Source organism: Paralichthys olivaceus, chromosome 11 (assembly GCF_024713975.1).
Source record: "Paralichthys olivaceus isolate ysfri-2021 chromosome 11, ASM2471397v2, whole genome shotgun sequence".
Taxonomy (NCBI): domain Eukaryota; kingdom Metazoa; phylum Chordata; class Actinopteri; order Pleuronectiformes; family Paralichthyidae; genus Paralichthys; species Paralichthys olivaceus.
This window is the reverse complement of record NC_091103.1, coordinates 24582995-24610027: the sequence shown is the minus strand read 5'-3', so window position 1 is coordinate 24610027 and position 27033 is coordinate 24582995. Positions and strand designations below refer to the sequence as shown.

The 27033-nt window shown below is 39.5% G+C and overlaps 2 protein-coding genes across 8 annotated transcripts in view; one reads left to right on the top strand and one right to left on the bottom strand.

Annotated features, from left to right (window-relative positions):
• Positions 1-19115, bottom strand: part of LOC109630351 (spectrin beta chain, non-erythrocytic 4) — a 60896-nt gene extending 41781 nt beyond the window's left edge. For all 7 annotated transcript variants that reach the window (XM_069534269.1, XM_069534266.1, XM_069534267.1 and 4 more), the window contains exons 1-9: positions 18728-19115; positions 6744-6901; positions 6211-6362; positions 5698-5871; positions 1974-2065; positions 1761-1841; positions 840-955; positions 620-732; positions 310-497 (exon numbers count right to left, since the gene is read on the bottom strand). In XM_069534269.1, the coding sequence (XP_069390370.1) occupies positions 310-497; positions 620-732; positions 840-955; positions 1761-1841; positions 1974-2065; positions 5698-5871; positions 6211-6362; positions 6744-6888 (1061 nt within the window). In that variant the 5' untranslated portion in view covers positions 6889-6901; positions 18728-19115. The remainder of the gene's footprint in view (positions 1-309; positions 498-619; positions 733-839; positions 956-1760; positions 1842-1973; positions 2066-5697; positions 5872-6210; positions 6363-6743; positions 6902-18727) is intronic.
• A 2509-nt stretch (positions 19116-21624) lies between these two features.
• Positions 21625-26360, top strand: blvrb (biliverdin reductase B). The gene is made up of 5 exons (XM_020088137.2): positions 21625-21841; positions 23890-24051; positions 24925-25014; positions 25168-25299; positions 25754-26360. Exons 1-5 carry the CDS (start codon positions 21727-21729, stop codon positions 25906-25908), a joined length of 654 nt encoding a protein of 217 aa, XP_019943696.2. The 5' UTR covers positions 21625-21726; the 3' UTR covers positions 25909-26360.
• The last annotated feature ends 673 nt before the right edge of the window (positions 26361-27033 follow it).

The window sequence follows — 27033 nt, the reverse complement described above, 5'->3', positions numbered from 1 at the left end:
AGCGTCTTGATCAAGGACACAACGCAGCATGAACGCTTGCTGACAGGGAGGTCTGAGGACTCTGGGTAAAGGCCGACTTCTTTGTTCACTCTGTTAACCTGCTGTCATCACTCTGGGGGAGTTTACTTTTTGTAGCTTGGGGTGTTTATCACTGCTTCAATGAAAAAACAAGTACAAAACCCCTTAATATGAAAGATTTGCCTTGAATTAAAAACATGTGCAGAACATTGGTTTATGAAAGGCATCAACACAAGAATATAAATTCGCTTGGATCTTGTCTCTTATCGTACAGAAGCAAAAAGATCATACTTGATGGGCTTCTCGATGGTGCAGTAGGTTGTGAAGGCCTGAAGCTGCTGCTGAACTCCGGTCAGTGAGTTGGCAAACTTCTGGTTGCTGATGATAGCGATGGTCTTTTCGATCCAGTCCAGCAGGTCTGATGCCAGAGCTTCATAGCGGTTGATGATTTTCTCCGCTTCGACACAGTTCTCGAGTACCTGAAGAAGGTGATTCATTATTGCTGTGTTTCAGCTTGATGACACTGCAGGTCTTTTAACTTTCAAAGTAAAGGCTACTCCACTGCTGTGTTAGCATCATGTGGATTTACACAGATTATTACCTTCCCAACCCTCTTGCCCTCCACAATAAGAGCCTTCATCTTGGAAAAGTAGTGGTAGTAGGAAACCACATAGGTGATGATAGACTTTTCATCTGGGTTCTCTGTGTTTACATCTGTACCAGAGGAACGAGACAGGAAGCAGAGCGTTAAACATTGGCTTAACTTTAGGTTTAATGTGCTTTGAACTGAAATTGACCCAAAATCAGTTGAAAATTCTCACCCTCAGGGTCCAGGAGTTTGGTGAGGCCCAGGTTCTGCTCTGCGATGTTGAAGGCTTGCTGGAGGTTATGAGTTGCATTGGAGCGCGTCAGCTTGTGGAACTCTATCAGGTCGGGTCTGGAGGGAGCAAAATGATCCAAATGTTTTTATGACTCTGATAGTCAAACCTGTTCTACTCTAAATCTTTCCCTGCAAACAAAAATGTGAGTTTTGATGATCACCCAGTTTGCATGAGACATTATTTTATGAAAATGGTCAAACTTGTACCTTTTTGGTGGTTGTATATTGGTATGATTATAACTGCCCATGATATACTATGTTTTGGGTTTTTTCACTCACCTCCCCTCCCACCGCAAGCTGGGTCACTTTATTTCTCCCATTTTGGGCATTCGGTGATTCTTTTTCTTATTTTTATATCATTGTTGAAATTTCTTTGGTTGGTTTGGTAACAAACTAAAATCAAATTTAAATTAAACCACCATGAATGTTCTGTGTGTTGCGGCTGTTTCTCTGACATAAAAAACAACTTATTGTAAGTCGCTTTGGACAAAAGCGTCTGCTAAATGCCCTAAATGTAAATGTAAATTTAAATAAAAATCCAGGACAACATTCTCATTATTGTGACATCAGTTGGTTATGATCATGTGGAAAAACCTGCAGAGAAGCCCCATAGTAAAGAAAAAGCAGCTAAATAGTAAATAAATACACAAAATAGGACAAAATGTGTATTCAATAAAAAATATATACAAGTAAAATAAGAATTCTCAGCACAAGACATAAGAACATATAAATACGTAATAACAGTGACGGCTGAGTACTTGTGAATATTACACAGTCGTCGCATGTGCGTCTGTGTTTTGAATCATCTGCAGTTGCAGCTTCAAATTATAATCATGAGTAATGTGTTGTAAGTAATTATCACCTGTGTCTGTGAATGAGGGCATTGAAGGCGAGGCCGTCTCTCCAGCAGGTGGTGAAGTTCTGGATGTTGACCTCAGGGTACCTGGACCAGAGAGAAGCTTTATTAAATATGAACCAAGGAGAACCATAAACCCAACACTAACAAATCAACTTAATTCATCGTGGAACATTACATTTTCCTCTATATACGTTGATATACAATCACAGTGCTCACCCTGCAGTCTTCATCTGGCACCAGAGCAGCAGAGCGTCCTTGGCAGAGCGAGTTTCTCTGTTGTCCTCTGTTTCTATTTTGATCACCTGGATCTGAAAAGAAACACAACAGCAACAGTTTAGCATTGATAAGAGAGACAATGTGACACAGACCCAACACCTCCCGTCCCTACACCATTTTAATACACACATTTGCAGTACAGGTATTTACTAGAGCCTGACCGATATATAGGTTAGCTTAAAACTGGGCAATACAAGCCTTTTAAATTTGTGTTCACATACAACTGCTAAAAATCCCAGAATGCAATACCGTGTATCTCATACACTTGTCAGTGACTGTTGAGTATTTACAATTTCAGTTTACTTCTCACTACAGGGTCAAATATTGAGTTTTTTTGAGCCAGTCACTGAGAGTTAGCTGACTAATTAGCTACCTGTGGTTGACTTATCAAATGATTTGTAATTACTATACAGCAGTGGGTCATAAGCAGTGATTAGATCAGTTATTAAGTGTTGACCCACGAAGACTCAGAACATCCATTCACAGCCACCATTCAAATCATGATAATGGCTTCATGAAACCGTGACTTATTTTTCCTGAAAAACAGACGACAGCAATGAGAGCTGAGGATTTCAGTGTGTAGAAGTGCAGAGCCATTAGAGCGCCTGATGAGAAGTGACAGCTATTCAGCCAATCACATCACAGTGACATGATCCAAGGTAATTGGGGAACTGACACCCACGAATCAGCTGCTACCCATGTTGTTAGAAACAACATTGCACGTACACACACACACACACGCACGCATGCACGCACACACACACACACACACACACACACTATAACTGAACTGTGTTTGTGTGAGAGAGAGAGAGAGAGAGAAAGAAACTGGCACAAGATGTTGTTTCAGCAGCAGAGATATAATTTATGAATAAACAGAGAAACAACAGCTGAAAATATCTGAATATGGAGAAAGTTGAAATAATTCAATGCTAGATGCTTGAATGCAAATCTGAAAATACTGAGTGTATTAGCATTAATATCATAGATTTGAATCTTGATACAGTATCTTCTTAATTTGACATTAACATTGACCAATGTGTCTTGATTCAGGTTCACTGTAAAAAGCAATGATCTGTGTGAAAGCACATCCATATATTACACCCCCCACAACCACAACCACACACACACACACACACACACGTACACAACAATAGGACCCCAAGCCAACCAGAGACTATAATTGAAGTTCCTGCAAATAATAACATTCTGTTATTATTTGTGTACGGTTCTGTAAACGCATTTGGATTTACCTTTTCCTTTGCCTGTCACTCCTCTGTCCTCTTCCCCCTCTCTTTCCCTCTCTTTCTCTCTCTCCCTCTTTCTGCGTGTGTGCAGTTTCAGTTACTGCAGTGGTTGGGTCCTATACCTGCTGACTGGGCAAAGCAAACTCTCTCTTTCACCCCAGAGGACGGAGGGAACGGGGCAGTTACTGACCCTATAAACAGATCTTAGGATTTGGAATCAAACCTCAATTCAATTTTATTTGTATACCACCAAATTGTAATTATCCATATACATTATCTCAAGGCACTTTACATGGCAGGTCAAGGTCCTAAATTCTTCTCAGACCTCAGACTCTGTTAGTATCATAGTTATAATAGTGTCATCACAAAATGGGCTAATGGGTAATCATTTCCATTTTCTTCCACTTATCTGAGGTACGATTATAATGAAGGTTATACAACTGTTACTGCCCCACCACCCCCCTCCCCTCTTTTCCATCCAACTGGGCATTGAGTCTGGTTCAAGAAGTTTCTTCCAGTAATTGAGTTTTCTCTCTCCACAGTGGCCAAAGAGCTGCTCTCCATACTTGTATTAAATATTTGTTATAATTGTCTTAAAATGTTTATGATTTTGCACTTAAAATTGCCTTTTATTAATTTTTTTGCCATGTATTTTGTGAAGCACTTTGTAACCTTGTTTAGGAAAAGTGCTATACAAATAAAGTTATTATTATTATATGTTCACATTATTTAAAATAAATGTAAATATATGATATACTTGATAAAATACTTAAGTTATGTATGTACTAGTTAGTTTCAAACATATTCTTCGTTACCATGGCTCCACACCATCACTACGATGCAGATTCTGGCTCCGAACATATCATATCAAATGAATTTTTGTCCACTGGGAGGAAGTGGAGACATATTGTCCATCTTAATATACCATCCATGGTGAGCATTGCACACACACTTGAACATCAGTCCCCTTCACTCCTTTCTCAACACATGCAAAATTGAAGAGGCAATTGACTGGCGGCTCTGGGGTGCAGACTGCTGCAGACTTAACACTGCAGTTACAGCTGCTCAGCTAAACTGACAACACCATAAAGTTGTGCAGCATATCTGTGAGAAATGTACAAATCTAAACTATAAATGCTGTTTCTACGGTCGACTGAGCTAACAACCTAATATCATAGGGTCACCCAACAAATCATGAGATAATTCTGCCTGCAGTGCTGTTAAATGTGCTTTGTGGTAGGTAGCTAGGCCAAGCAGGACAATACTGAGTCCCAGGGGACAGCCACCAGGCGGCTGCACACCAAGAATGTTCCAGAGGGGTCTGAAAAATGCTAAACAAGCCTTTCATGCAGAGGCCGTGCTGTAGCACTGAAGCGTGATGAAGACAAGCCCTGAGCTTCTACTGTACTTACATCGCATGAAATGATCCTGTATCACTGCTGCTAAGGCCTGGAAACCAGTGCACGTGTGTGTGTGAGTGAGTGTGACAATATATGAGGACATCGGTGTACGTATGACTAGAGAGAGACAGACAGAAACAGACAAACAGAGTGTGTGTGTGTGTGTGTGTGTGTGTGTGTGTCTGTGTGTGTGTGTGCGTGTGCCTGTGTGACCTTGTCTGAGAGACTAGAAGGCGACTGCCACTGAGCCCTGGGTGACTTTCAGGCTTTCTACACCAAACAATGCTGTCTGTCACTGTCGCACACTGATGATGCTGCAGCTGTGACAACCTCCGCCCCAAACACAACCGCTGGCAGCTCATCCTAAATTAAGCGACTGCTGATTTTACCATCCCAGGGCTTCGGCATGTAGCATGGGAACATGTGGAAGTAAGAACCTCAGTCCCTCACAGGAATAATCCAAAACATGAAAAGAATCAAAAACCCAACCACCGTTCTTTGGTTTAAGGAGTCAGTTCTGTTGATGCGCTGGACTCACCAGATCAAATGCAGCATGTGATTCAGCTTTCACTCTGTAAAAAGTTACTGCTAATGAAAAACAATTTCCTTCTGCTGCTTCATATTAAAAGTATTTAGCTGGTGAAACAAGCTTATTTTTTGAAGCCATTCACATGAAACACAAAGTACTACACTTATCAGCTAGGTTAGCACTATGCTTTAATGATGTGTCTTTCTGTCCCTTGCTGCACGTCTTCCCCATTCTTAAGGATTCATTTTTCAGATTCAGATTCAGATTCAGATTTCCTTTATTGTCATTGAACGTAAGTCAACGAAATTTTGATTGCTTTTTGTTATGAAAGTTACTTACAGTAAATCACAATCCCTCGATGTTAATACTGAAAACGTCATTTCTAGCCGTTGGCCACTTCTCCGCCAGAGGTAACTCACATCACAAGCTTTGATAACAAGTCACCTGGTTTAATATAAGCGAAGTGTTGTATATTGGATGGTGTTTACCTGGAAGCGTAGAATAATTGTCCACATAAGGCCCAGAGTGAGACGGTGGTTTCCATCCACGATGTCGTGGGAACCGACATTTTCCAAGTGAACCCTCTGCTCTTTAAGGAACTGCAGCGCTTTGTCAACATTTTCCAGGCAGTGGATCCGCATACGTCCCCGAGTTGGTCTCGGCTGAGACAGAGACAGAGACCCAATTACTACTTTTGATATCAAAGCCCTTAACATTTAAATACTAACATCCCATAACGTTATAATACATATTAATATCATCCCCATATGCAAATCAGCCATTAGCTTGGATTATACTTAAAACAAAACAAGAACAGAGTAAAAACAGGATTTGAGGTAAAGGCTTTTGGTTAAATGACAAGAAAATTCTAACATTTACCCTCCTGAGTGAAGTACAGGAAAAACAAATCATTTATGTACAACTGTAATAAACTAATACAAGGCCCATTCTGATTTGGCATTTTGTCTGTGTGTGTGTGTGTGTGGTTTTTTTTTCCCCACCAGCAGCTCTCCACTGAGCACCTCCAGCAGTCTGGTGAGCATGTATCCATCTCTCAGGTCGTTGTAGAGGTCAGATATACGACAGGACACTCTGGCCAGATGTGAGTTAACCCACTTGGTAAAAGTCTTCTTCTGCACTGCATCTCGTTCATCTGAGAGAAACAGAGGATGGAGCTTTACCTCTGATCAAAGAACAGTGTGGCTGCTTTATTTTAGATGAGAAAGTTGTGTTAATATAACAAGCATTAAATCAATGTGTGCTAACTGCTTTGTCTTGTGGGGTTAACAAATGAGACTGTAAAATACAACAGCTGTATTCTGTGTTCATCGGGAGGAGGATTTTTAGGACCAGTTTAATTCTGCTTTACCACTAAAACAATATTAACAAAATCAAAATTAACAACCTAAAAAGAATCACGACTAAAAACAACACCATATACTATGTGTAATAATATACCATCTATTGCAGATGTGTGCTTGCCCGTATGGATGTGAGTAGACGTGTGTTCTAATCTGTGTGTGTGACCTCTGACCTGCCAGGGCCTTGATGCGGGAGCACTCGAACAGCTTGGAGCTGGTGCACTCCGTCTCCCAGAACCCAGAGCTGATTGGTCGGTTGTTGTTGTTGAGCTGGCGCTGGGCTTCCGCGTTGTCCAGGTCTGGGGAGGCATTAGCCATCGCGCCCGACGCCCTGAAACACACACACACAAGGATACAGGTAATACAGAGAGGAATCAGGAAGACAGGAGACATGAACCCATATCAACACTGATTAAAGGAAATATCAAAATCAGCTTTAGAGCCCGACAAGATATGGATTCATGGGCTGATGCTGAAACTGATATATCAGCCAATATACTGTGTAATTATATATATATATAAAAATCTGAAATTATTCTTAAGATGTCCTATTCAAACCCTTATGACAAACAAAATGTAGTAGAGGCTTGATATTTTACAGTTCAACCATAAACTTTATTTTAAATAACTAAAAAGAAAACACAAATACAACCAAATAAATAGAGCTAGAACTGTGAAAATCTAAATATTTGTAATAGTTATTTTAGTTAGAGTTCTATTTATATTTAAGTTTTACATACTCAAACATATTTTTCTGCATTATTTAATCCATAGAATAAACGTTTTCATACTGGCAAACATAAATGCTGATATGTCTGTGAAAGACTCATATCGGACAATTTATATCAGCTTGTCTGATTGCACACATGCAGTAGTTGTTGCTGATCGAAATAATATAAATCAGTACTGATGCTCATTCTCAATGCTGTTTCAGAAGCTTTACTCATTGAGGATAAGGACAGAATGAAGGGGACGGGTGTCACTGCTGTGTTCTCGTCATCCCTGTGTAACCATCAAACTAATCCCCACAGGTGAGAATCTGTCCACACTTCATATGTAAACTCTGACTGACTTCACACACCTCATCACACACCTTTTAACCCCAATTGACTTACACACGTTCACTGAAGCAACTTCACACTCACCATTCACAGAGAGAAATACGTGCAAACCAATTTAACTGAATGTACAAAAAATATCACAGAGAAAAGAGAAAACTACTCAGGAGTCCATAAAGAAACATTCTTTCCCTTTCATGAATGATGCAGCACCTGTCCTTGGAATCAGAGCATTTCACAATAGAGAAGCTTAAAATAAAACCTCTCTGATGATCCAAAGGACGATGGGAGACAGACTCCAAATGATTTGTCTCTCTTATCTCTCCTGTCTCTTCCACTGACGGCTGAACACCTGACGACAAAAATAACTTCCCCAAAAAATCACACAGAACAGGGTGAGAGGTAAGAAAGGGAATTATTGGAAACATCAAAATGCAGAAGAAAAGAAACATTACACCAGGTGTCTCAGGTATCAGTGAAAAAATTCAGGGACATCATTAAAATCAGCAGACAGCAGCAAAATTCAAAATCCTTGTGTCTACAAGACTGAAAAGGCTGACAGCTACGTTTTGTAAGACTACAGATAAACGGAAAATATGTCTGATATTGACTCTGAAATCAAAAATCTATGGATTTTAAATGTTCAGCTAATATCATGTCAATAACCCCCATAGTTAGTTATGAAGAAAAAAGTAGGGTTGGTATAGGCAGGTGGACATGTACTGTAGATTGGTAGGTAGGTAGGAAGGTGATTGATCCCTATGGGGGAAATTTGAATATTCCAGCAGCCCAGATATCTGAATTTAATTGAATCAAATAAAATGAAAAAATGAATTTAAAAATAATGATATGAAAAGAAAATGATAGTGCTCAATGATGGTTATTAAACAGCAGAAGACAGAGTATTCAGTCATGTTTGTAAAAGAATTAGAAAGGTTTTTTATAGATAATTTGTTCTCTGTGATGGATGAAAACTTAAACAGGTTTCAATATGTAAATATGTCACATTCCTTCATCTCATTTTGTCTTGCATACGTGACAGATAGAAAACACATTCAGTGGTTTCTGCGGTAAAGAGCAGATGTGCCCACAGGATATGAAATATGCCATTTGGTGCTCTTCTCCAAAGCTGCAGACGCTGGAGGAAGCCATGTTTGCGTGTTGTGGAAATCACACCCTCGTCCTTACTGAGCTTTTCCACATGTAGGCGCGGGGGACAAAGCTGATTTAGAAATGTAATGATAGAAACATCCTGCAGCTTCTTATTTACATATTTTTGATACAATATTTTTCAGATTTTTTTTCAGCAATTCAAAAAACAGGGAAATATGTGACACTGTAAGGATGATTTTGTGCCACATTTCTGAATGGCAGGCACCTATTTTTTTAAAGCAACACTATATATATATATATATGTTTTTAAAAAAGGCTTTGGTTCCTAAGATGTCAATATTACAAAGAAAAATAATCGAGGTTTGCTATTTTGCTGTTTACCCATAAGATTTAAAATGAATGACTAAGAAAACACAAACACAACCAAAAGGAAACAAACAACACTTTTTATGGAGAATATATGCATACATTCTTTTCTGCATTATTTATTCTGTAAAATTCAAGATTTCAAGAAAAATGAACACTGATGAACACCACACATGTCTGTGAAAGGCTCATATATCGGTTACACTTTTGTTCTTTTTTGTTCCCAGTTCACATTCAAACGACTGCAGCTGAAATTAAAGACACTATCAAGATCTATTCGTATATCCTCCTCCCATCAGATGTTTGTTGGGATTCTCCCAACACACTAAAACTGCTCAGCTCTCTCTGCACCACTGGAGCCCATGTCCTTGAAATGCCTTGTAAGATAACACAGAACACAGAATGAAAAATGTCCTTTCCCTCTCAATCCCCCTCAGCCCTCTCCCTTCCCCCATCTCTACCTCTCTTTCTCTTACACACTCACACACACACACACACACACACACACACACACACACACACACACACACACACATCTATCAAATAAATTAAAAAGACAGATGCACCGATGCAAAATTTACAGATTTATATTAATATATATTAAGGAAAGTCTGAACAACATGCTATGTGTTTGTATTGCATGTTTACATTCATTAAAACTGGATCAAATGATGTTCATGCGTTTGTGGTTGATTCATCAGGATTTCGAGTGAAAGATTAAAAGCGATTCAGTGGGACTGAAGCTGCTTAAGAGGTTTCCCTGACTTTTTCTGCTTCAACCTTTCTGCTGTAAATCTCTTTGTCCTCTCCTCATCCCACCTCTTCTTATTCTGGCCCCTTCCTCCTCCTCCACTGCCACAAGACCCAAGCTCACAGTTGTCACTGTACCTAAACCACTGGACAACAACGTAGCCATATCAAGTAAATGTCATTGTGTTCTGCACGGCAGTGCAAGGAGAGGTAGTTGTGCTCATGCACTTAGCTGTTCTCCCTGGAGCGAATAACAGCCAAACATTATGGAGCTTTCTGTGGGATGATGAGGCAGATGGTGGACTGCAGCAGAACCCAACACAAAAGAAAAATGAGTATCATGAAAACATCAGCTTGTTTGCAGCTATGTAGAGGTGCTAATCCCACTGTGCCATTCAGGAAGTAAAATACAAGTTCTGTACAAAACAGTGTAATGACAGTATATAAAGTAATGCAGTACATACTGGAGAAACAACTAACATCTATTTTGCAGATTATTCAGATGATTATTGTCTTGAGAAATAAGTTTATACATAAAGTCAGAAAATAGAAAGAAAATGTCAATGAAACTGTCCAAAAGCAGAAAGTAAATTATCGTAATAATATTGTTTGTGTGTGAGGGGAAACTGTCTCGCTTCATCTCCACACACAGATAAGAGATGAGAGAAACAACTCGCTAAAATGTGGGGTCAAGATGGGAAAAGGCACATATCGAAAGATCGATTCCACCTTTTTATGAATTGATATCAGATCATTTAAGTTAAGATTTTAATCAGAGAATCGATTATTTTAAACCCAGCCCTGCTAGAAATGTAATACTTTTACTATTGAGATAACGATTTGGTTAAAGAGACAAAGCATTTATGATTGGAATATATTTTTCACATCTTGTTATCAAAAATTGTTCTCTTGTTATTATATGGGATGTTGATGATGAAATCATATAATATGGGGAAGTATGACTGATAGTTTTAGAAAATTTGACGACTGAACCAGGATACATAAACAGATACATAAATGATTTACAACTTTGAACAATCTTCATGAGGTGCTTAGGGGTTTTATTTGTAATAAAATATTTTTATCTAAAACTGCTAATTAAAAAACAAATATAACTTAAAAAAACACATAATATAAGCTTATCTGCTACATTGTGTCTCACTGCAACTGCTACAGTGTAATTATGTAATAACCATGTGTGATTATGAGTTTAAAAAAATGACCAATTAACTGAGATTATAAATAAATTGTGAAGAATAACAGTTTTGGCATAATGTAGCAAAGATACAGTATATACTGGCATTAGCATGCTAACAAGCTAATTCCAGCGTATGTCCTGTCTCATAAAACCACTTTTTACCTCAAGTCTCAGATGAGCAGCAGCTGATCTACGCTGCAAATGAACCAGCCCAATGTTAAACTCCCATAAAATCCCTGCACATTTTCACCTGTATTCTCCTGATTGGCAAAATCCTTCGCCAGCACTTCCCCTCACAGTGTGTAGGAGCCAGAATTAAGATTGGCTGCAGACTGAACTGACTGATATTACAAACCATGAAGTCAGCAGAGGTTTGAACGGGAGCGCTCTTGTCACAGAGATATAGAGAATATAACTTATCTGAATGAGGTAAAACAAACTCCTGGTAGAGACCTAAAGGAGAGTAGAAATTCAAAGTGATGAGATCATTGGATTTAAGGAAAAACAATATCTGCACCACAACTGCAGGTCCACATCAGTCAAACTGCCACACTGTCAAATCAAAATACTGTGGTGTGTGTGTGTGTGTGTGTGTGTCCTCTACTTTGCCATGATCCTCGCCTAACCTCCCCCACCTGGTGTCTTTCAATCAATCAGACTCACAACACTGAGGATAGCTCGGATGTGTGTGTGTGTGTGTGTGTGTGTGTGTGTGTGTGTGAGTGGGGGGGGGGTGTGAGTGTGTGTGGGTGTGTGTGGGTGTGTTATTGTCAGATATAGCATTGATTCTCTTGCCCGGGGCTGACTGGTTCCTGAACAGCTGAGTCTGATTATTATGAATAAAGGTGATAAAACACACACACACACACACACACACACACACACACACACACAGCCTGGAGATCTTGGATGGACAAAAGACAAAGAGAAACACCTCAGTATAATTGTATCTACATTCGGAACATCAGCTGGAGGTTTCAGTCTCACATCAGCAACATTTACCAAATGTGGAGACAAATGTGAAAGAACGTTAAAAGCATATTCCAGTCAATTATTAAATATACCACTGAGAAATTAGGTTTTGCTTTTTTTAAATGGTCTAACTCAAAGGAGCAGGTCAATGGTCAATGTCAATAGTCCAAAAACGCTGGAGAAAAACGCAAGATACCACAGTCTAAATATTTATTCTAGTGCATCTTTGTCTAAATCGTGAAGATTGGACGATGCGTGTCAACTTCCTCCCGCTATGCAGAAATGAAGCCAAAAATATCCTGGATACGTTGCGACCTCTTCATTAGGCATCATAGTCTGAACAAAGTCCCACCAATACACACGCTTGACCAATCACGTCAGTCTCAGCTGTCAATCATGACGTTTCACTCCATTTTTATATCATCAAATAACTGCAGCAAATTGACTGCACAGTACCAAATAACATATGTTCCTGCTCAAATCTTTATCAATTATGAGTAAAAATTAAGAAACCAAGGAGCAAAACCATCGTTGTATTAAGTGTATTTGTGCTCACAAAAGGATGGATCAGCATCTGACTGCGTCATTGTTAATCATTTTTAATTTATTTAAAAGCTAACTCCTCCTCTGTGAGTGTCAGTGTGTCAGGTATAGGTGTGTATATGTATAATGTTTAAAGGTACAGTGTGTAGAATTTTTTGATATTGAGTGTTGAAGTTGCATGTTGCAGCTGAACACCCCTCACCTCACCCTCTCCTTCCAAACATGAAAAAGAACCTGTGGTAGCTTTAATTGTCATAAAAACTCAAAAGGTGTTTAGTTTGTCCAGTCTGGACTAATGTAAAAAACATGGTGGCCACTGTAGAGAGGGTCCCCTCGATGTAAATATAAAGTATTTAAATATAAAGGACTTTTCTGGGGTAAAGAAAACTACAATTCATACAATTTAGATGAAACGCACTATTGAAAACATCATGAGGAAAATTCTGCATTAAATTTCTGCCAATAGATCCCTTACACACTGGACCTTTAAGGGACATCTACTTCATACTGCTCTGAAAAGTAAACAAATATACAGTATAAATCACTTATAGAAAGGTTGCAAAAAAAAGCCTTATTTTAAGTCTTATTTAACTGTTTTCAAATGCTTTATTAATGCAGCTGCTTTACTACAGTGTTCAAAATAAAGTGCTGAGTAATGCTGCTGCCCTCACAGCAGCCAGGATGTGAAGTTGGTCAGTAATCAAAACCTAAAACCACGAAGCTGCACTGAAACGAAAGTGATGCGCTGCTAATTTTTCCTACAGCCCGTTTATTCTGCTTCTTTAACAAGGTTCTCTTCTTGTTCGTTTATAATGGTGACAGCAGTGCAGTGTGTCCTTTGTTAAATCTGATGAGATCTATTAACTTAGCAGTAATTATATGATTTAATATCTACACTCATCTTTCATGCTAAAAACAAATAGTCCAACATTGTGAAGGAAATAACAGTAGGACTATATGATCGGGATAAAGGTTGTTTTTGGACACTGTTGTTTTTTCTGTACATTGGATGTGGTTCTGGTTCTGGGGTTTGTCCTGTTGGACTCCACAGGATTACAGAGTTCACGTGATCACACGTCAGACGGAGTCAACTGTTCTTACACTGAACCATCAAACACTTGAACAGCAGCAGCCTCTCTGATCTCTCCATGGAGCTGGATGAGAGAGCAGTGTGTGTGTGTGTGTGTGTGTGTGTACATCCCATGTACAATGTATGAGAGAAATAATGGTATAGTGCAAAAACACACAAAATATATATTTTTTAAATACATTAATTCTAAAATCGAAGTTCTCTTTTGTACTGCATGACTTTACATGTATAACTTGGTTAACTGCAACCAATGATTCTCATTATTAATTAATATCAATTACTCTTAAAGCTACTCTGTTGATTATTTAGTCTTCACACATTCGAAAATAATAGTCCAACACACACTGTGAGACGCCAACATGATGTCTTCAAATCGCTCATTAAGTTCAACCAAAGATCCAAAATACAAAGGCGTGGAATTTATAAAGTAAAACAAACTCAACACATCTGAGAAGCAGAAACGAAAATGTGTTTGTATGATAAAGGAAAATGAACAGATTATCAAATGATTTGATTATTTATTTATATTCAGTCAATGACCTCATAGTGTCAGCAGTTATATATATGAGGTTGTGAGTGTGTGTGTGTGTGTGTGTGTGTGTTTGTATAAACATCAGTCATAATACTTTCTCCTCTTAACCACTCACTGTTATTATCGTCTCCCCAGCTATGATGCTGCTTGTAACCACAATAAACCAATAGGCTAATGGTTTAATTAAAGCCTCAGCCCCTCCACCACCACCTCTCTCCTTTTATTATCCTTCACCCTTTTTTAAACTGTCCTCCCCCTCTATTCACACTCCTCCCATCCTCTCTGGTCTCCACACATGTGTTTTTGGCTTTTAGCATTTGGCCTGATGCCTCCATGCTATACCGAAGAGTGACAATACTCTAATCGTTCCGTTCACGGCAACACAAGGCAACCTTGAAACGAGCGCTTAACCCTGAAAACGCTGCAATGAAGCTGTTCACTCACCAACAGCAGAATATTCAGAGGCTGAAGACTGTCCTGGCACAAGCTTGTCAATTTATAAAACTTTATCACTGTCATCAAGAAGGGAAGAGAGCAAATTTAATTTTGTCACTAAAGGTCCTGATCCTTTTCATAAATTCCCAAATACTGTAGATGTACACTGGACAAAGACACAACCAAAGGTCTTATTCCAGTTTGATAAACTGATGAGTTTGGATTAGTTTGTAAAATATGACTTGATTCAAAAACTAGCTGCGAGTGCATTTTCCAAAAACCTTTTTCGATTAATCTAGTTCCATATTTTCCAGGGGTTCCATTTTCTGATCCTCTGCTAACCTCCTCAAAACAAATACACCACTCAGGCCCAGAGCAACACTTTAGCATTTACTCACAAGACCTGAACAAGCTGCAGGAGCATTTTCCAAAAGCCTTTTCTATTGTAGTTTTTGACCTCTACTCTAGAGGAACTGAAGCACTTTTCCACAGCACAATTACATCTCATGTTTTTTGTAATTTCTTACAATAAGAGCTTTTCTATTCTAAATCAACACTTGCTAGGATTTGATTCTCCACTTGGACTTGACATGTCACCTTTCCAATACTAATTGAAATGCATATCACACTCACAACAGTTGGTTATCATGTCCTATGCAAAACCTTTTTAATCAGTGTCATCTTCAGGCATGGAAGTGCAGCTGAAGCAGAACTGAGCTTAAGGAAAGTTTAGCTCCTCTGCTTAGTTCCTGGAGTTGTGTAGATGTTTGAACAATTTGTTTTGAAAATCAAAGCCCACCAGGGAAATGTAAAGGCTCTTAATTAATAATAATATAACTGGATCAATAATGTTCCATAAGCGACAGTAAACAGCCTAAAATCTGGGAATTCTTCACACTGAGAAGTTTTGTGCTGTGGCACAGGCAACACAAATCTATGGTGGATATTTTTAAATGTGTGTGTCCATGTTTTATCTACAGATGTCAAATCTGTAACTGGAACTCAGATCCAACAGGAAATTCACCGAAATATGGCAGAAAACACACTAGCCCCAAACGCCCTGTGACCCCACCAGTCCGTGATGACTTCTTCAGAAACAAGAACGATTTTTGTGAAGATCCTCTGTTGTTTGCTTTTTTCCTTCTAAGCATTTTGCTGCACTTATGATCCAAAAATAGCCTGAAGTAGATCACGGACATCTGAGTGTCTGTCTCTTCAGAGGTTCGATTTTAAGACGGATGAGGAGAGGGAGACATAATCAAAAGACAGAGAGAGAATGATTACGATGAGGAGGCTCTATATATAAAGAAAGAGACAAGACAAAGATGTTCAAGAGACAAAAGAAGGTAGACGTGGAGGGAGAGAGGTGAAATAGAGAGAATTGGGGAAAAGGGAAGAAAGTGAAGGAGCAAAAGAGAGATCACCAGAATGATAAAGAAGGAGAGAGAGAGAGAGAATGAGAGAGAGAGAGAGACACCTGCCAGTGTTAATCAGTCAGTGGCAGCAGCTCTGTGTCTCTGTGTCTCTGTTTCTCTAATGGAAACCACACACACACACACACACACACACACACACACACACACACACACACACACACACACACACACACACACACACGCACACAGGTCGACAATATCTTAGAGATATTAAATAATCAAGTATCAAATAAATTCCCTTTGCAGCATCTGAGAAGAAATTTAGTAAAATATCAATATTCTCCACAATGAGCCATCTAATGCACTATCCCTGATACTAAGAAACTGATGTTGTTGCATCATAATAAACTTGACAAATTTATTTATTTTTCCCTATATCATATGTGAAGACTTGTGGTTCTTGTGTGTGTCAATCAATCACAGTCACCAATACCCATATATAATCATTATAGGGTCTGCAAATTAATCTAATACATCAAACCCAAACAGGCTCCTTCCTTCCATTCCTAAATAAGAAATAAAACTTTGGAGAACTGTTTCAGAAAGTTAAGCCTCAAGCTTTTTTCACTCCAACGTCCATCACACCACTCGATAAGGAAACATCTTGCTTTGGCCATGTAGCTCAATAACCTTTGCACTTTGTCTGGCACATTTTACTGGCTTTTAGGTTTTAATCACAGTTTTTGTTTTTCACCTTTTATGTTTTTTCAGGGCAGGTGCAATATTCAACTCACTTTTATTCTGCATTATTATTCTCCTACACGATATGTCCTTGTGTACTGTTTGTTGTACAATGTACTGTTCTGCAGCGGCTGCAGCACTTCAGCCCAAGAAAATGTCTCCATGGGGACAATAAAGTTTATTTGATTTGAAATTTGTTCTTCCTGTGTCACATATACTTCTTATTAGTCTGTCAAAAAAAAGCAGAGAAAGATGCACAAGTTCAGCTGTATTCACCAGCCAATAGCTGCCATAACAATGTCAACTCAATGTATTTGGTATATTGGAAAGGCTTTGACATTTGTATATTTAGTAATAACATGAGCTGCTCTGTGAGAACCTACGCTAACCTTAAATTGGACTATTATAAGATTCATTGTACATTTTATCCAGGATGATCTCACTTTGCAAAAATATCCGAAACCGAGGCTGATCTTCCAGGGATGGAGCTTCTCTCCCTCTCTTGCACACACACAGGCCCCTTCACACACTGTGCACTTCACACACAGCATTAAGTCTCTTCCACTCACTTCACCCCAGCAGAGTGAAACAACATCTGTAAGCAAGTGCAGCAGCCGCCGCCCAGTTCTGAGTTGGCAAGAAGTCTTATTCCTAACCGTCACCTTGTGGTGGGATAAACAACACAACAGCAGCAGAGAGCGTCAGAGTCCAGGAGAGGAGGCCGGTCATCATCCAGAAGGTTTGATGACGACAAGCAGGAGAGGGACTCCATACTAAAACTGAGCTGTGCGGGGTTATGGGAGATGTACCATTAATCATTTTAAATCTATATCTTTGTATTTTTATAACGTCTGACCTCAATAATATGTACAATATGTGTATGTACACTATATAGTTCAATATTAAGCACTATAAAAGTTACTAAAATGATTGTTATTAGCACCAGATGTAAACCAAACTGATGAGCAGCCTCTTATGTAACAGAGTGTGTAACAGAAATGATTTGAAAACAGCACGACTTTATATTCCATTGAATACAACAAGGTTAACAACTTTCCATCTAAGCTACTGCAAACAATGAAGGAGAGAGTGAGTGTCACTTATTTACCTGCAGTATAATTGCTGTCATCCATTATGAAATCACTGAATTAAAGCAAAATCACAATATAGTTTTGGCTTATTGTGACTGCCTGTGAAAATAGTACACTCGTGTGTTTTTTCTTTTCTCCACACACACACACACACCTTGCACCAGTTAACCACACATCTGGATGAGTAGCTGCAGATTCCTAATATCTAATAACCAGCTATATCTACTAGACAAACTGAGGTCACTTTCGACTGCAGCTGTGATCAAACACACGACATCAGGACCTGACAGGCTCCAGTGCATTTGGTCCTTGTGTTGCTGAAGGCTGCTGTGCCGTTGTTGGCCTAATCTCACTAAAGCACACAATCATCAGGAATTTATTACCCCCCCCCCCCCCCCCCCCCCCCAACAGAGGAGCTAAATCTAAATCTGATCTGAGGTCACAGACAGAGTTTAACTTCCTGCAGGGGTTCAGTATATAAAGCATTGCTGCAAAGATTTGGGGAAAGTTGTGTTTGTTTGCAGCACATTTAGAACAGACTGACACCAACAAGCCCCTCAGTGAAATGAAAGTTAAAGCCGGTAACATGCGTCCTCTCCTGCAGCCCCAGCACTAGGCCTCTGCATCTGCACCCATTTATCTGTTCAAATGAGACAACGAGCTCCGGCAGACACCGCAAACACGTCTCCACGCGTGCATCGCGTAACGCATGTCGGTGAAATAATGCGTGAAGCGGCGCGTCCCTCCGCCGGATCACTGCGGTACCCTGCACCCAAATGCAGGCCGGCGTCCCCGCAACAAAACACCGCGCACCTCCTCCTCGCTCTCCTGCAGGGGACGACTGAGCGAAACGGAGAGAGGAGGCATCCTGTCCTCCATCTATCGGCCTTACCTTCGGCTTCTGTGGCAGCTTCCTGGGGGGGGGTGGTGGTTTTGTCCTCCTCTACCAAGATGGGCTGAATCGATGAGGAGCAGGACAGCGGTTTGTCAATGGAGGAGCTTTTTATTTCTCCTCTATTAGACCTCCTTCGTCTGGGTGTCTACAGGACAGGTCCGGGGAGTCTGTACCGGGGAAACGCAAAGTGTCGGCGGATGAAGGGGCGCTGCGTCCCTGCAGCTGTGACCGCCGGCCGGGAGACACTGTCGGTGCTGCCGAGGATGTGAGCCGGTGCTGGACGGAGGTGATGATCCATAGAGGTCTGTGTTTCCACCTGACACAACGACCACCTCCTCCACCTCCTCCTCCTCTCCACTGGTGAGGCTGCACTGAAATATCAGCATCAGTGCGGCGAGAGGAGGGAGGGGAGAGGAGGGAAGGGGAGAGGAGGGAGGAGAGCAGGGGGGGGCGAGAGGGGAGAGGAGGGAAGAGAGGAAAAGAGGGAGGAGAGAAGGACAGAGGGAGGAGAGAGGCGACAAGAGGAGAGGATGGAAGAGATGAGAGGAGAGGAGACTAGAAGAGAATGTGAGAGGAGACGAGAGGAAGGAAGGAAGAGACGAGAGGAGGGGAGGAAGGAAGGAAGAGACGAGAGGAGGGGAGAAAGGACATCACTGCCATAAAGCAGACTGATGTCAGTCTGTGTCTCTTGAAACATCAGTTTCTTTTCCTGCTGGACGAGCAACAGTAGGAATTGAAAACATATGAGGGTCGACCAATAGAAAGGGTTAAATAATGCATCAACTCAATTATTCACACATTTGTTTCAGCATAAGTTAAGTTCAAATATTGCTAGGTCGCGACACCAGCTAACCAAATGTTAGCCACAGTCAGACAACTTACTGCAGTTTTGAGTTCAATTTGTCAAACCTTTGAAATGCATGTAAAAGAGATGTAACCTTAAACTACTCATCTCTGTGTTTTTACCTGTTGTGTGTATTTGTGTCTTTAAGTCATTCGGACAAATGCAGCCTGATGCTACCCAACCCAACGGGTGCAGCATCAGCAAAATGCTGCAGGCCCTCCGCCGGGCGCAAAGACTCAAAGAGGGAGAACAAGGAGCTGGCTGCAGAGAACGACGCTCTGAAGAGTCACATCGCCAACAAGAAACTCAGCTGGGATAATGAAAGAAAGGTGGTGGAGCCGATGGGCTCTACTGCCTCACAGCTGTGTCAGGCCAGAGAAGACTTGGTCAACATGATCATGATCAAGGAATCAAGGACACAGAGGAGAAGTGGTCTGCTGAGCAGGAGCAGTCAGTGGAAAACGAGAGAAAGATGGAGGAAGAAGTAAAACTCCTGATCCAGCAGAACACTGAGCGTCAGGTACATTACATCAGATCATTTCTGATTTGAATTATATGGATTGTATAGGTTTGTTTTATGTTTAGACTCTGAAGAAGAAAATTATGAAACTTATGTTGCTCTGTCTTCTCAGGAAGACGTCTTGAAGACCGATGAGTATGAGCTGAAGGTCAAAAAGGAGAATAAGGAGAGAGAAGAACTGAAGAAGAGAAGAAGGAAAGGATGAAGATGTTCCCCAGTTCTCTATTTAAACACCAGAACTCCTCCTAATCTCCTCTGTCATCCTTCCTCTCTCAACCATCCCCTCAGACCAACCCCCCACACCCTTACCCCCTAAACCCCACTTCCTCCCCTCCTTTACTCCCCCTAACCCCTCCCCTCTTTACCCTCCTCAGACCTGTATCTCTTCAAAAATAGAAAATTAAAAAGTCTATTTATCCAAGTTTGCACTTTTATTCCAGATGATGGTTGGTATATAATCTAAATGATGAAAAATAAACATTTATATGTAACAAAAAAACATATATCTTTATATTTTTCATACATATAGTTATTATTTGAACTGTTCTATCCTCAGATTTGATAATTAGAAAAAAAAACCCTGACAGATTTATTTACTTAATTGAAGTTTATTTACTTTTCTGCTTGTAGCAGTGAGGAAGCTAAATTAATTCCAGGGGTTCACTAAGATGTTTATCAGAGTTCATACGACTGCTAGGTCTCTGTTGTTAAATCAAAACAATAAGAGGTGAGGGAAAACTGAATGGTTTGTATTTATATAACACTTTTCTAGTCTTGACCACTCAAAGCTCTTTACAGTACCCATTCACACACACATTCATACAGTGCATCTATTTGCAGCACTTTTTTTTCTATGAGGGGCAATTCAGGGTTCAGCATCTTGCCCAAGGACACTTCGGCATGCAGATGGGGAAGACTGGGATTGAACCGCCAACATTCAGGTTGGAGGACGATCGCTGCTCCTCTCACAACACAATCTCAAAGCCGGAATTCTTCACCAAACCACAGTCACCACATGTCTTTAAAGGTGGAATCAAACCTAATGTTACTGCACACTTCAATTATTACTATTAAAAATGACTTTCAATGTCAAACAGGCAAGAATGTAAGACGTAGGTGATTCCACTATGAGAAAATAACTGATCACATCTGATCTGACTTGTCTCAGGTTTTCATTGAGTGTGAAACAAAGTTTGGGTTCTTATGGAGCCACTGCAGACCCTGGTGGTCAGTCTGCAGAATGAAGTCTGTCCTAACAAGATCATATTTTAATGTCTCTAAAAGGACATTTTGACACTTGAAAGTCCGAACCAAGCTTCATCTCTTCGTTCCTTTGTTTCCATTTGATCTGGTAAGTTTTGGTTTCACACTGTAATTTGGGGAGCGCACTAAAGAATGTTTAATTTGGTATTAATGTGATGTTGAAAGCAGCATTCATGTATTTCAGGCATAATTTAGTTTGAAACATGTGCAGTGTCACTTTAACATGGCAGCGTCAAGGCTCGCGGGAGGAGGAGTCTGGCATGCGGAAGTGTGACATAAAGGGGGCGCGTCTGTGCGCGGTTACATATGGTGACACGTGAGTGTGTTTTGAGGTGAAAGTCCGTCAAACCGCAGAGAAACAAGCTGCTGATGAGTCCCGCTCCTCCTTTCTTACTAAATATGTCAGAGTCCATCAGAAACGTTGCGATCTTTGGCGCGACGGGAATGACCGGTCTGGCAACTCTGCCCCTGGCTGTGTCCGCAGGTGAGAACATCTGTTAACATGACATTGACATGTTTCATACAGTTCATTGACACGATATTAACATGTTATTGTGCAGAGTTGGAGAAGACAAGTGGAATCTGTCTAAGTTCACTAATCCATACAGGAGTGAACTGTGGGATACACTTGTGAAGCTCTAAATCTATCCAAATGATGCATTTACATTGTAATAGATTTGCGTTTGATTATCAATGATTATTAAAATGATAATTTGTTCTTTATATTATTATTATTGTTATTATTATTGGTCAAGTCAAGATGCACATTAAAAACAACAGGAGGCTTTACAATTATGATGTGAACACATTCATGCATACAAGATCAACAACATTAGAAATACAATTTGTAGAAAAAGACTCATGATTCATTAATATAGTATTATTATTGGATTTGCTTAATTTTAGGATTAGGAGAGTCAAGGTGTAGACATCTGCGTCTGCCATGGATTTAGAGCTGGATAGTAGATCAATGTAATATATTGAAATTATATTGTTATACTTCCTGTGTAATTGTTATAGAGCAGGTTATAGCTTAACTTGTAGCTTTCACATTTCGATTCTGCATAACATACATATGACTATTTTCCCCTCAGACTTTCAGTAGTGCAAGAGCACCGAGAATCATCTATAGATCAATACATGATTTTTTAATAACTATATCAAGATGGGACCAAAATTTGGTGATATTGGATTTTCCAGTTGTATTTTAATTGCTTCCGAAGACTAACATATTTAATATAATGAGAAACGTCTTCTTCGTGTAAACTTAAATTTAGCATTGCTTGTGTTTGTCTTCATTCATAAAGTCACATCAGAATATGACTTAACTTTAAATCTCTGCTGTAATTGGTTCAATTTTCCACTGAAAGACTCACAAATGCAAAATACAGGCAAACTCACACCCACACAAATCACACATCATGTCACAAGATTAATTCGATTCAACAGCATTTTCATTTCCTCTCCTCCCGCTAAAAAATCTGTTGAGTCACCTTAGACGTTATAGAATGTGCTGAGTCACAGCAAGACACAGAGAGCCGATAGAAGATGTTACTATCTTGCCTGCACAGAATGGGTGGAGTCATTATTACACTGCTTATGGAGAAGACTTATTCCATGTTGAGTTTAAAAAAACTGTGTCATGCTGATGAATTTTACTGTCAATGTTTTCATGTTCATGACACACTTCCCTCAGGGATAAGGGCATTAGAAGTAGAGAATGCAGAAAAACTGATCATTTTAATTCTGCTTCACAAAGGCAAATAAAATGGTCCTCAATAGAGCATGCATCTGTGCCAAGGCCCAACAGTCCTTTAAATTAAATCCAGCCGCAGCAAATTTCACACATTTCACACCAAGAATGTGCCTCATTGGAATACTAATAATATATTTTATTTGTTAAGCACTTTTCATGGAACTCAGACACTTTAAATAGGATTTAAAAGAAGGACAAACAATGACATCATATTCACTATTAGGTTATTATTGTATTGTGTAATGAATAAATAATATAATATATAGTATAAAAACAATATAGATATCATGCTGTGTGTAAAAAAAAAAATGCAGCATGATAGCTATATTTACGCAGGGAGTGGGTCAGCCAATTATCCTCATAGCGTGTGAGGCGAGTTTAGAGTTGGTTGCAATATGCAACTTCACCTCTCGATGCCACTAAATCCTACATGCTGACTCTTTTACAGTAGTGTATAAAAAAAGTCTCTTGAATTACCAGCAGAGGGCGGTTTTAAAAGTCAGTTTCTATAGAAGTCTATGAGTAAATTACTTTATTTCTTACTTGATTTATAACATCAGCATTAAGGTTTTCAATACAGCATGATGTTCATTTAGTACATGATGGCCCGTTCAGGGGCATATAGACCATAAATCTCTATATGCATTTAAAATTGTGTTATGTATTCATATGCAAGACAACCTCTGCCAAGTTACATCTGTGGTTTTTGGGGCAGTGAGCACATGTTGCTACAATTTCTCTGTTGACCTGTTTAGTTTCCACGTGTCCTCCCTCAGGGTACAATGTGACGGTGCTAGTGCGGGACCCTGCCAAGCTGCCTGCTGACCACAAGGCTTCCAGAGTGGTGGTTGGAGACGTACTGAATAAAGAGGATGTGAGGAAGACCATGGAGGGCCAGGATGCTGTCATCATCATCCTGGGCACGCGTAGTGACCTGAGTAAGAGGAAAAACACACAACCATATAATATAAGAGAAAAGATGCCAAAAGATCCCTTTCACCTAAACCTTACACACTGAACCTTTATGTCCACAAAACATCTGAAGTCGTCATCAGGAAATCAAAGTACTCTCATAGATGTCACCATCAAATGAGCTGTTAGCTATTAGGAACTAGCCAACATCAAACACTTACTGGTGCTTGGGCTGCAAGTAATCGGCTGGACACACCCAGACCTTACATAACTTCCACTTCAAAACTCCTCCCCTTGCACAGACAGGTGAATCCAGGTAAGTCCCTCCTTCAACAGTGACCTCACAGAATGAGCCTTGATTCTAGCTTTAGATGTTTCCACAGTCTTTTTCTCCTTGCAGCATTTTTCTTCTTCATGCATTTGTGCAAAGACTGCACAGCATATGATTTCTCTTCCTTTTATAAGATTTTACATGTTTTTTTTGCACAGATTGTTAAATTTCAACATCTTCCTGTAACTGACTACGGTTGCCCTCCAAAAGGAGGATTGTAGCTTTTAATTGTGTAAAAATTTAAAATATCACTAGAGGTCGCCATAAGACTTATAACCCAACATTCAACCCACTGTGACACAATCTGAATAACAGCAGCACAAAGAAGTAGCAGCACAAGTTTAAAATGCAATTCCAATATAATCTAGAATAAATAAAATGAAAATAGAAAGACTAAAAACAACACAAGGCTGTTTAATAAATGTGCAATATAAAGATAAAAGTTGTATACACATTTTAATCTTTTCATGTGTGTATCTCTAATGAAAGTGGAGTAAGTGTATAGTGTCACGGCCTGAGAACTACACTCAAGCCCAGTTTTTAATAGTTTTTTCTGTTTTTTCATCAGGCCCAACCACCATGATGTCTGAAGGCACCAAGAACATCGTGGAGGCCATGAGAGCTCGAGGGATCCGTAAAGTGATCGGCTGCATGTCAGGTACGAGTACGACTCACTGTTGTAACAAAGAAGATTGAGAGAGTGTATTTGAAGCTCATGTATTAGATACATATGTGTCCTATAATTTCTTATCAACATACATATTGTATTTCATCCTTCTCTACTCATTTTCTTCATCCTCCTCTCTTCCAGCCTTCCTGCTGTGGGATCGCAACAAGGTCCCGCCCCGTCTGGTTCCACTGACAGAGGACCACGACAGGATGTACACGGTGTTGAAAACGTCCGAGCTGGACTACGTGGCTGTCATGCCTCCTCACATCGCCAGTAAGTAAGAAGTAGAAACTTTTATTGCTGCAAAAAAGTCCCACAATAAGCCAGTCTGATGACACTTATTTGGGAAAAATTGATTACAAGTAGATTTTAAACAATAAAACACAACACCTCAAATCTCAACTGAAAAAAATTAATGGCAGTGACATCAACAAAAGTAAATGGATAAATAAAAGTGTCTACTGAAATTAATAATGTACAAAAGGGGAAAAACAGAGGGGTCAGTGCATAGATTTTTGTCTTTAACAGAGAAAATATTTATAGACTGTCAACTCACCTCTTTTGTACAAAACAAAATCTTACCATTGATTTGAACATTTCTGTTTTAATGGTTATTTTACTGTGAAAAGCATCTCTATCACATCAATTTTTCTTTTAACTGTGGTTGTAGAATGCAGTGATATATGTTTTTCGTTGAATATTTCCGTGTCTGTCTCGCTCTCTCCAGGCGACCTCCCTCTGACAGAGCGTTACATGACAGCAGAAAACATGCTAAAAGGAAGAGCCATTTCCAAACACGACCTGGGACATTTCTTCGTCAAGTGTCTGTCCACCTCAGAGTGGGATGCCAAGACTGTCGGACTTTGGGGAGACTACAAATGATCCTGAACCAACCCGGCTGATTTCCTCCACATGCTAAAGAGATTACATTTCTTTTTATTTTATTTTGCTTTTTTTCCAACAAACAAACTGGAGAAATTTTATATTTATGTGTGCCGAGAGATAAATTATAGAAATATGTTTGTTTTTCTTCTGCTTTGCTGTTTTCACCTACATAATAATAATTGAGCAGCTTTAGCTTGTTGTTAATTAATAATAATTTCAGTTTTAATAATCTGAAGTGTATGAGAGATATGTTAAAACAAGTGCCAGCCTGCACAACAGCTTTAGCTCTGTAGCTGTGTGTATTTCTTAACATCACGTCTGTGCTGTCACATGAACTGTTCCTACATATTGAATGTTTTGTTTCCCTCCATGGAACCGTTTGTCATGTGAGGCCGACAGTCGCCTCCCTTTTTTACTGCTGTTGAAAATAAAACACTTTATTGTACAAACTGTGTTGGTGAAAGAGTAAAGTGTCATGTGACTGAACTCAGGCTAATGTACAGCAACAGGGGCTGTGACTAAATTATATGATTAGTTCCTGTACAGTAATTTACTCTGTTGAAGCATGGTTCTCAAACTTTTGTGCTTCAGAGACTTACTTACTTTTTATTAACATAATTATTATTAGCAGTAGTAGTTCTAGCAGCGGTAGAAGTAGTATTATAGAGGAACCTAACAGATCCTAACAATAGATCTAAGCAGCATCAGGACAAGAAACATTTCAGAATAAATCACCCCATAAACCTCTGTAACTGAGTGATGCCCTGTAAAGGGATTTCATATTTCATTTATTAAACTTTTTCCATTCATAACATCAAATTTACAGGGTAATGCATGATTGTCACCTTTTTCTTACATTATGCACAGAACTTGAATACACAACTTGAATACACAAAATGTAAACAGATCACATATGAGGCATATATGTTCACTGTTATTCTGTGAAAAGACACATTTTCACAACTTCAACTAACTTTCTATTTCCTAATGTTTATGTTGCATCTTTATTCACTTATTACTTTTACTGAGTGTTTATTTTTACTATCCTCTTCCTCGCTGCTGTAACACCGGAAGTTGTCCCAAAGTTGGACTAATAAAGTAATAGCTTGTTTTTTCTTGTGA